Here is an 11375-nt window from a genome sequence, read left to right on the forward strand (position 1 = left end):
ACAATATGAAGCTGTCAAGTCAATGGTTAAGGAGAAGCAATGCTTGCTCTGCACTTCTACTCAGGTGAGGAAAGACAAATAGTTATTACAGTGGAGCAGATGCCATTATAGAATGACACAAGTTCTCTCCAGCTACAAAGACCTTCCAGAGGAAGTGTTCCTCTTCCCCAGATTTTTCCAAGGTTTTCCTTTCATGTCTCCTTTCCTTTCTCTGAACATGCTGAGTCTGTGAGCACGGAATACAGTAAAAGAAGAGTTAACGTGGCACAGGTGGAAGGGATAAGGGCCCTAAGGAATGCAGGCAGAACAGCTTATAAAAGGCCCCAAGAGGCACTGGTCACGGTGAAGAGACTGGCAGCACTCAGTGCTCAGAGTCACTCCTTAGTCAAATCCTCCACTGGTTTCGTCTTCACTCAACATTTAAGCTTCTGCCGGGGGTTAGACACTTGCAGGGACTCCGTCTACTCATCGTGCCTCCTCCATCAGAGGTGTTTCTTCATATTCTCAGTACTCTGGGATCTCTGGCATTTCCTCCTTCAGTTGCCTTACCTCTGAGGCAGTCCAGGAATAAGACTCAAGTGGAACCCCCTTCCGAATCCAGAAGAATGCAAGGATACCAAGAAGAAATGTTTCTCTTTTTTTGCTGCCATCTCTCGCTCCATTGCTCCCTACTCACTTCTCTCCTCCTGATGTTCAAGATTACATCAGCACCAAATGCAGAATAATGTAAGCACCCCTTGAGCCTACTAAATTTCTCCTGTCATTTCAGGCTCCCAGCTTCACCGTAGACCCTACTCTCCCTGTCTTTCTATACTGCCTCCTCCTTGCTTCCTAGTGTACTGGTACCCCAACTATTAATTCAAGTAAATACTTAAGATCACTGTGCCTAGCCCTATTATAGAATCAAAACCACAGAGGTTCAAGGACCCTCCCATAAATAATCAAAGTGAGATAACATGGTCCTCATCCCACACCAATTTTCTCCCTAAATACAGAGACCAAACTGTCCTTGAACTCTGAGAGAGAAGGCAGTCATAGCTTTATCTCTTCAGATGACCTCATATGGGAGGACTCTTTGACTGTAGCAGCCACCTCATCAGTCACCCACTTCCTTACCTTTCCTTTCTAACTCTGCCTCTGCTCTCCTTATAACACTCATGGATAACTAGGGGCAAAAGATTATCCCATGACCCAATTATGGTCATGACCATTATTACCAATCCAAACCGTCTCAAGCAAAGATTATGCTCCTGTAATATTCCGGGCCCTTTACCAGCCCATGGATGGGTTTATGGCACTGTAACATCCCTAGACTCTCTTCTCCTCTTGTCCTTCCCCGACAGGAACAATAACCCAATGAGACTCAAACTTCATCCTTACAGAATGGCAGAAAGTTCCCAGTCCAACTCCACATTCCAACACCCAGCTTTCTTTACACTGACTGGCATCCCAGGGTTGGGAGATGGCCAGGCCTGGCTGACCCTAGTGTTTGGGCTCATGTATCTGCTAGCACTACTAGGTAATACAACACTTCTGACAGTGATCCGAATCGACTCTACATTGCACCAACCAATGTTTCTACTCCTGGCCACACTGGCAGCTACTGACCTGGGCTTAGCCACATCTATAGCCCCAGAGTTGCTGGCTGTGCTGTGGTTTGGGCCCCAACCTGTACAATATACTGCCTGCCTAATCCAAATGTTCTTTGTCCATGCACTGACTGCTATGGAATCTGGTGTGCTTTTGGCCATGGCCTGTGATCGTGCTGTAGCAGTGGGGCGTCCACTACACTACCCTATCTTGGTTACTAAAGCCCGTGTGGGCTATGCAGTCTTGGCACTGACACTGAAAGTCATGGCTGTTATAGTGCCTTTCCCTCTGCTGGTGGTATGATTTAAGCATTTTCATGCCAAGATCATACATCATGCCTATTGTGCACACATGGCAGTTGTAGAGCTGGTGGTGGGTAACACATGGGTCAATAACATGTATGGGCTAGCACTTTCACTGGCTGTATCTGGTGTAGATATTCTGGGCATTGCGGGATCTTATGGTCTCATTGCCCATGCTGTGCTTCGGCTACCGACCCAGGAGGCCCGAGTAAAGGCCTTTGGTACATGTAGTTCTCACATCTGTGTTATCCTAGCCTTCTATGTGCCTGGTCTCTTCTCCTTCCTCACACACCGCTTTGGTCGTCACACTGTCCCAAAGCCCGTGCATATCCTTCTCTCCATCATCTATTTGCTGCTGCCACCTGCCCTCAACCCCCTCATCTATGGGGTCCGCACCAAGCAGATCAGGGACCGATTCTTAGAAATGTTCAAATTCAGAAAAAAGCAGTTTAGATGGACCTTGAAGTAAACAGGGGTAAGGAACTCCCTTGGAGCAAAACCTGGAGTCTGGGAATGTAGGTTATATTGTCATTGTCCTTTGTGTGCACAGCACTGTGATGACTCAAAAGGTATTTGCCGTGAAGCCCTTAGTGTGTCTACCATTGGCACCTGTAAACTCTGGCCGAGCCAGCCATATCTATTACTTGAAAGGAGGCAAAAGCAGGGGCTACATTACCATGCAGGGAAAATAAGGAGATGAAGAACTAGTTGAGATTTAGTCTACTGGAGAATTTCCCTCTCCTGCCTGACCCTATCAATTCAACCCAAGTCTCACTCTGCTTCTTAGATGTGTAGGTACTTGTCTAGAGTTACACCCCTGTCTGTACCTAGAGATACCAGATTCTCTTTTCAGACTGTTCTAAAGATGTTATACAAACTTACACTCCACATTGTAAGAATCTGAAAAATGTATCCTATAAAGCCAATTAAGCCAGCATATAGGACTTAAGATACTCCCAATCAAAGAATTTTTTTGGTCTTTCCAACAAAGACCCCCAAAGCAATAGCTACAACTTCTTTCTCTGAGGCTGGGACTTTGGGAGTCATAGGTCCAACTAAAATAATAAAATAATAATAATTAATAATTAATGCCGACATTTAAAGGGTCATTATAATCACTTGTCAACCTGCCCTTTTGTGTACCCTCATCCAAGAATGTAAAATCCCCTTCAGCACTCCTCTCTGTCTTGCTCACTGACAGTAACAGCATGTGATACCAGTACAATATGATGAAATGAGAATACTTCATGCTGCTGCAGCTGCCCAAAAGAATATTACACTGGAAGCAGCATGGTGTACATGGAAGAATATTAAATGGAAGCAGCTAATGAAGGAATCCTTTTTCAGTTAAGGCTGGACAATAGAAGGAGTAATATATAACAGGCAGGGAATCACAGCTGTAAGCTCAGAGAAAACTGCAGTCATAACCACAGTATTGGTGTTAGTTATGGAAACCTGAAGCAAAAACAACCTAGCCCAGTAGCTCAGAAAGCTGGACCAAGCACCATGAGACACCACAAAGAGGAGGTAGCTCCAATGACTTAAGGACATTGGTCATTTCTAGGGCTAGATGGGGTCTTAATAGACTCCTATTAATAAGGAAGGTACCTCAAAATGTCTGCATGATTTCAAAATCACTGAATCTGACTGGGTGAAGAAAGCATCTAGTCCACGTGGTTCTCAACCTTCCTAAACTGTACCCCTTTAATACAGTACCTCATGTTGTGGTGACCCCCAACCATAAAATTACTTTCACTTTCTATTTCCTAACTGTAATTTTACTAATGTAAGTGTCTTTGGAGGTAGAGGTTTGCCAAAGGGGTCGCGACCCACAGATTGAGAACCACTGGTGTAGGCGTTCAATCATTCTCAAAACTAACCTTTTTCATGCAGTTGTAAGTTTAAAAGTCCTCCACAAAATTATTTTGTAAAAAGCTAAGAAAATACTAGTCCTGGAGCTGGAAGAGAAGGCTCTGAGAAACATTGAGAGCCTGCAAGCATAACGACCTCCATTCAGATTCCAAGCACCCACATAAAAACCAGGTGTGAATCTGTAACTCCTTACTGAGGAGAAGGAGAACCAAGAGGAGACAGATCCCTGGAGGTCCCTAGCCAATCAGCGAGCTCCAATTAGTGAGCTTGGGTTCAGTAAGAAACTGTTTCAAAACATAACGTGGAGAATGACAGAGGAAGACACCCACCTTCAGCTCTGGCTCCTCTGTGCACGTGTGTGATATCCACATACTTCTCTTACCCTTTGATTGATCTACTCTGAGAAAATAACTGAGATGTGAACAAACACGTATGGCAGTAGGATATTTATTACATTTTTATAAAGAAATATAAAGGAATTTGTGTGTGATAACCCCATGTCAAACATACATACACACGCACCATTTTCTTCTCTGATACATGGGAAATCATGTGCAATCAATGTTCACGAGCAATGAGTCTGTTACCATCCCGCCATGGGAAGATAAGGCACCTTCAACTCTTAGCTGTGCAGTTCTCCCAGTCTGCCTGTTCCAAAGCTGTGTGCTGAGAATGTTTTTTCTTCAAGCCGAAAATCTAAAACATTTGTGTTCTGATGATCTTCCATACATACCTATCATGTGATGTGTTCAGAAAGCTCTGCCAGCACACTCTCATTCTTGTTCTTCATAATAACCTGAGAATTAACTATATGCCCACTGCCCATCCACCTATACTTTCAAAATAAATAATCTCTGTAGAAACATCTTTTTCATAACTTTGGCCCCAACCATTATGATTCTATTTATAGCCTTTATTTCACTTAGTGTAAATGTTCACATATCTAACTGAAAGGAACGTTGACAGGTTTGACTAGAGGGCACTGCCCTGAATCTCAACGGGGACATTCCCAAACATAAGAAATATTATTCCCTTTCTGTAAACTTAAAAAATTCTCAGCTTTATTACATATTTATCCCAAAAAGTTTAAAATAAAGCATTGAGAGTTTATACAGTAGTTATCCCTGCAGCCTGAATCAAGAGAGCACTAGGGAGCTTTATCACTCTTTATCTTTATTGTCAGTGCTACTTTATGCTACAAGATTCATGCAAAGAATCCCATGTTCTCTGCATCAGCAGTCCTATTTATTTATTTATTTCCTATCTCCATCTATATCACTCTCTCATATCCTCAAGGCAATCAGTGCCTCTTTCCAAAGATAACCACAGAATGGTGCCACACAGGAAACAAATCCCAGAAAGATATGGTCCAAACAGTCCGACCCTCGGGCTCACCAACTCATTCATGACTTAGTTATCATTTGTTTTCCTGGAGCATCGTTCAGTCTCAGACTCTGAACAAAAAGGAAAGACAGACTTACTCAATATTAAGGTATAGCATCATAGAATTTAGGAAGCCTAGAAATCCATGGGAATTGGAAGGCAAGAAAAGAGGAGAAGATGAGGACTTCCAGCTGAGTAGTTTATTAAACCCAATCTGACCTCTGAACCATGTCCATGAACAAAAACTCTAAGAGCTTATGCTTCCTATTTGACCAATAAGCCATCTCTGCACTGACCTCATTCATGTCTTCTCATTCTGGACTTCCCTTGTCATCTACACATGATTCTCAGTCAGCTCTACTTCTACACTGCTGAGGTCCAGAGGGACATGATTCTGTCCCTTCTGCTTGTTTGTATCTGCCTTATTCCACCTCAGTATTCCTCATCAGAATTTCTTTCTGGGAGAACAGAGTTGCCAACTACACTACACTGTATTTCTTTTGGTTTCCTTGGCAACCAAAAATGAAAGGATGGTATACATCTTTGAATGTAGCAATTAAGTCAGAAGTACACAAGTGGGAGGCCAGCTTCAGTAACACAGTGACATTCTAGCTCAGGAATGGAGAGAATGTTTCAGTAATTAAAAGCACTGACTGCTCTTACAGAGGATGAGGGTTCGATTCCAACACCCACATGGCAGCTCACAACTCTCTCTAATTCCAGTCCAAGGAACCCAATGATCTCTTCTGGCCTCTACGCGCGCGCGCGCTCACACACACACACACACACACACACACACACACACACAGGATGCACAGCCAAACAGACATGCAGGCAAAACACCCATAAACATTAAAAATTAGTCCTAATATCAAACATAGTATTGTGTGAGGGGCTTGCCAAATAGGCATAAAAAAAGAAGAAACTTGGTTTCAGCTGTCTTAAGAAACCTGAGGTTTTTCACTTGGACTGCTGTGGCTTCTCTTGCATCTTGCCCACTTCCTTCTCACTACACTACATGTGTTCCTCTCATTATACCCTCAAGTGAGCAGTGCACCACCACCAAAAGGAGCCACTGTTCAATATTAAGAGCTGACCCCAGATCTGCTGTTAATCACTTACTATGTGTTGTTGACTAATTAGTTTTTCTGAACCTTTTCTTCACTATAAAATTAAACAATAATACACACTCCAGAAAAGAAGCTGGCAGTGCTGCACACCTGTAATCCCCGTATTCAGAAGGCTAAGGCAGGAAGATTGCTGTGAGATTTGGGCAGCTTGCAGCTAAATAATGAGTTCAGAGCCATTCTGAAGTACACAGTGAAGCCCTGAATAAAAAACAAACACAAAACAGAAACAAGAAACATCTAAAAGGATCATCTAAAATAATACACTTAGTATTGGACACACATCCTGGCACTGAAGAATTCAACAAATATCTGACATTAATTCCTCTCCTGGAAACAGGACCAAGTCTACTGTCAACCATTTGCTCAAAAAACTGGCACCTGTCCGTGCATTAGTACTGTCTGAGGAGACGTGCCTTTCCCTTAAGACCAATGGCACTTCCTTTTGGACAGTTTTTTTGATAATACTTTTCCATCACTGCTATACCCTTCTGTGAGGCATAACACACACCACCTCAAGCTGGCTCTGAGTATAGCCAGCTTTGCAGGACAGCATTTCTCTCTAGGTCAAGCGGTAGCAGGACACCCCCCTAGACAGGAGTCCTCCAGTAGACCTCAGAAACAGAAGACAAAGTGTGGAGTGGGAAATGATTACTAAAAATTTCTAAAGTAATTTTTTTTTTGAAGAGTCATTCTTCTCAAACAAAACATTAGGTAAGCTCTCTGGGCAAAGGCACAAGGGAGAAGAGTAATAATGAGAATGGGAGAGAAACTACTAAACACAAATTGGCCTGCGATAAGAATGGAACATGAAGGAAAGCTTCATGTTTACCTGGGTAATTCTGGCTTTCTGAAAATTCCTGCCAGTTACTAAGGGAACATATTCCATCTAGATCTTACTCTTCACATTGCTAGCTCACCCTAACACCCTCCTACACACACCTGCTTTCTACTCATTAATAACTGGTTTCAACCTAGGGAAGTTAGAAGTTAGGATTCCCAGGCATACCCCCTAGATGAATTAAATCATAATTTGTAAGAATAGGAGACATGTATCAGTAATTTTCAAATCTCCCTGGTAATTTATAGGTTGAGAATCCCTGGGATTCTGTTATTGTTGATATTGTTGCTGTTTATATATTTTTCAGTGTAAGACTTGATCTATACTTCTATGTCCTTCCAGACCCCAATGCAAACTCAAAGAGAAGTATTCCACAACTAACTAGATAGCAGTTATTCTAGTAAAGCAGTTAAAAAGAGGAGTGGCCCTACCCTGTTTCCTTAAAGAACTCAAACCAAGAACTACAGATGAGACTGGACAAAAAGAATGTGTTGCATTTTCCTCTCCCAAAGCAATATAATGACCACTCCAGGCTGAGGCAGAAGACCACAAGACAATGATGCAAGTCTGTACAAAAAAAAAAAAAAAAAAAGTGAGTGAGTGAGTAAGTGAAAAGAGGAGAGATGAAAGAGGAGAGCATCATTGTGCTGTTTAAGAACAGAACAGGGCAGGGCAGGAACATAAAGGAAAAATAAAAGGGCAAAAGGTAACAGAAATGGGAAAAGGAAATAAAAATTTGTAAATATTATGACCCAAAGGCTGCAATGAGGCTAGTAGAGTTACGGTGCTCTCTGTATCCAAGGCTCTATCACCTAGCAGGGCCTCTATGACCTCATGCTGGAGCAGGTCATAGCCCAAGATAGGCGGGCCTTACCTCTCTGGGCAGCTTGGGGGTTCCTGCAGCAGCCACTACCTTGCCCAACCCCTTCCACTCCCCACCATGTTGGTCAGTACCCCCCACCTGCTAACACTGGATGAAGCAGATGCCACTTGGGCCCTCATCAAGGATAAGGTAGGTAAAGTAAGAGGGCTAAGAGGAAAGTGGCAAAGTATGACCAGGCTGGGTCTTAGGTGATGTCTATGTAGGAAGAGGTGGGAAATCTAAGACAAGAGTAGCAGTAGCAATCGACTTATAAAAGACACAAAATACACAAAATGAATGAATGATGGGTGAATGAACAGCAACAAATTTAAGATGAAAATCAAAATCAATGAGGGGAAAATAATGTGCATTTCCCATCTTAAACCATCACCTTAGAGCAGCATCCACCAGATTTAAAGCAACCTTAATGGCATTAACTCCCATTGCTTGGGAATGTGCTAACCACAAAGGCAAGGGAGGCAGAAACAAGAGAGAAAGGGTCTTCCCAAGATTAAGAGTAATTGGTTTCAACAGTGCTGAAGTCTGTACCTATATAAGACCTGCTAAAATTACATTATCATAAATGAGGTATTCCACTATAGAAGAAGAAAAACGAAAACTCTCCTTATATTATCTCAGTGAATAACTCAGAGCAGAAATAACACAGGATAAACATGGTAAGTTCAAGCAGAGCAGGGCACCCCTGAGTACCTGATTTCTTTCTTTCAATACAACAGGCCAGCACTACAAAACTGCTTTATGTTACAAAATAAGAGCAGAGTAACTTCAGGGGTCATTGGGTGAATTCAGTGTAAGAACACAGATATGTGATATCTGGGAGATAAAAGGTAGATTACTTGGAACTACTGTATGGTTTTGCAATCTAGCATAACTGAGAACCAGAAGACTCAGCCAATGAAATCTATAATGAGTCAAAACTATTAACAGCTAAGTTATAAACTACTGAAGAGGATCTTACAAGGTTCCCATGTACTCTCAAGAACTGGTTACCAAGCACAAATAACCCCCCAAAAATAAGTAAGTAAATAAAAAAATAAATAAATAAATGACAAACCTAAGGAACTAGAAACCCTAAACAGATATTGAAACAATACAAAGATTAGACATCACACACACATAGAAAGAACTATCCCTTGTAGCTAGAATAGAAAGCACAGAAGAGGTAACTGACCCCCAAAAGAATGAACATTATAAGCCTACATCTGTGTCCCTATTTTTCACTAATATTACCCATATAACTAGGCATGATCTTTGAAAATTCCTTTTTTTTTCCCCCACATCCATAAAGAGACCAAGTTCTACCAATTCTGTGTCCTCAACTCTTTCCCATTATTTAGTTTAGAAACTAAAATTGTGTTTTGCTTGCAATTATTGCAACAGTCTTAAGTTACTTCTCTTTCCTGCTTTATGTTTATTAAAAAATCAGCTCTCTTCTTCCTGGCCCCATCTTCCCACCATGGGCCTGTAAGCGGCTGCCCACTGGCCTCTGAATATACAGTCACTTATGAAAAGCATACATTCATGGCTTTCCATATCCTAATTCCTGTGTGCCTTTCCTCTTCCTTCCTTCCTTAAACGCAAGTAGTATGAAATTATGTGTTCCTAAATGTTCCTAAAGGTTCAGGGATTTTCCCTGGCTGACCATTCTACCAGGAATAACTACTGCCCAGTCTGCTAATTCCTCCAAAGCTCAAGTGCTGCCACCTACCACATTTCTTTGATCACCTTTCTATCACAGACAGAGGCTGTTAAATCACTTGTCCTTGTCACATCCTGCTATTTTACTTAACTACTGTTCATATTTTTGTTTCCTCTATTAGCCCAAGCTACATTAGGATAAAGACAAAGTCTCATTCTTTTATGTATCCAAGTATTTACCAAAATTTGGCACAAAATAAGTCATTAGACTCTTCTATAGGAGAGAACTGGGAAATAAGAAACAGATCTGTATATACTGTAGCAATGTACTTAAACAGTGAACAATGGTGGGTAGGTCAATTTAGACAACACAAGTTAACCTCTGACCTTAAATCAGCCCCTGACTTATAAACTGGCCACCTGCAGGTCATCGAGGAGCGTTTTGGGTCCAATGTAGTGGCAGTACCTTTCCTGTCGGATGCAGCCTACTATGATCTACTGGGCGTGCTAGTGAAACAGTCCCGTCCAGCCCACACCCGCCTGGCTTTGCCAGGTCGGCAGGGCCGAAGGGCACTTAAATCAGTAGGGCTGCTACCAAATCTTCTAGAACAGGCAGGGTCTGAGGGTGTCTTTGCCCACTGCACTCGGGAATACTCACCAAATGGCCGAGCCGAGATAGCCTATGAAGAAATGCGAATGTTAGATGGGCAGCCCTGCAGGATTCGCTTACATATGGGAGGCCTGCGCAAGAAAGTTGCTTTCCTACTGCTACCACCAGGACAGGTGAGCCTACAGCAGAATCTTCCCTGGCTCCGAAGCACCCACAGCATCTATGTCATCTACCAGGTCTTCTCCTGCACCTGGCTGCAGCTAGGGCTTTTGCCTACAGCCCGTGAACCCCAGCTGCTCCGATTACAGCGGTCACTACCTATTGCTTTCTCCTGCCTCAAGTTTTCACTGCAGCCCAAGGGTGTGCTGGGACCACAGAAGTCTCTGACAAAAGACCCACTGCCCCAAGGAGCCAACTGGGTTAGACCTAGCCTTAGCATCATATCACCTCTGGCCCCCACATCAGTACCTGCTGATACTCCTGAAGTTGCTGATGTACCTCCACCTGTCCCAGCCCCACCTACACCACCTCCTCAAGAAGGGCCAGAAGGCAAACCCACCAGATTCTCCTATAAGGGTCGAAACCCCTTCCGGAGAGGCCCCTATACGCTTTCAGGTACTGCTAAGGGAAATGAAGATGAGAATGGGAAAGACCATTGGAGGGAGAGGGTATAGGGAATATAACCAAGGAATGGGTTTAGCAGCCCAGCATTTGTATAGGACCTACATGAAGGACTGAGGGAGCCAAGGGGAGGATGAGGTGGAAGCTTGGCCGTGGTAGGGGTGGGATGGAGGGGTTGTAGCACAGAGAATCAGAGGGAGGGACTAGGGAGGAAGACCAGGGCATGAGTCAAGCTATGACTATCCCCAACCCTAGCAGAGAACTGGCTCTTCAGCCCCCGCAACCCCGCACCAGGAGCCCAGGGTGGGGGCCCCGGGGACCCCGACCGGCACTCCATGTCCCTGCCCCTGCTGCAGGGTCTGTCCTCGGAGTTCGACAGCGACGAATGAAGCTGAGGCAAGAGATGCAGGGGGCAAGTCCCCTAAGATCTGGCATAGGGATACTGGTCCCCAATAAACATCAGCTGCTGCACCCCCAAACCACCCTGGGCCTGTGTGCTTCTTCTTCC

The 11375-nt window shown here is 43.5% G+C and overlaps 2 protein-coding genes across 2 annotated transcripts; both read left to right on the plus strand.

Moving 5' to 3' along the window:
- The first annotated feature begins 354 nt into the window (after positions 1 to 354).
- On the plus strand, positions 355 to 7171 carry Or52w1 (olfactory receptor family 52 subfamily W member 1). The gene is given in 1 exon segment (XM_076939860.1): positions 355 to 7171. A coding segment is annotated over 1 exon segment (1164 nt). The 5' UTR covers positions 355 to 1197; the 3' UTR covers positions 2362 to 7171.
- An 830-nt stretch (positions 7172 to 8001) lies between these two features.
- Positions 8002 to 11343, plus strand: C1H11orf42 (chromosome 1 C11orf42 homolog). Its single transcript, XM_034508881.2, has 3 exons — positions 8002 to 8127; positions 10063 to 10861; positions 11123 to 11343. Exons 1-3 carry the CDS (start codon positions 8056 to 8058, stop codon positions 11254 to 11256), a joined length of 1005 nt encoding a protein of 334 aa, XP_034364772.1. The 5' UTR covers positions 8002 to 8055; the 3' UTR covers positions 11257 to 11343.
- Positions 11344 to 11375: the final 32 nt, after the last annotated feature.

This window comes from Arvicanthis niloticus, chromosome 1 (genome assembly GCF_011762505.2).
Source record: "Arvicanthis niloticus isolate mArvNil1 chromosome 1, mArvNil1.pat.X, whole genome shotgun sequence".
Taxonomy (NCBI): Eukaryota; Metazoa; Chordata; class Mammalia; order Rodentia; family Muridae; genus Arvicanthis; species Arvicanthis niloticus.

Excerpts from the sequence above, each read along its gene's own strand:
- C1H11orf42 (XM_034508881.2), top strand. The coding sequence starts at position 8,056 with ATGTTGGTCAGTACCCCCCACCTGCTAACACTGGATGAAGCAGATGCC. Across the intron at positions 8,128-10,062 it reads GGGCCCTCATCAAGGATAAG|GTCATCGAGGAGCGTTTTGG; the intron begins GTAGGTAAAGTA and ends GGCCACCTGCAG. Across the intron at positions 10,862-11,122 it reads AGGCCCCTATACGCTTTCAG|CAGAGAACTGGCTCTTCAGC; the intron begins GTACTGCTAAGG and ends CCCCAACCCTAG.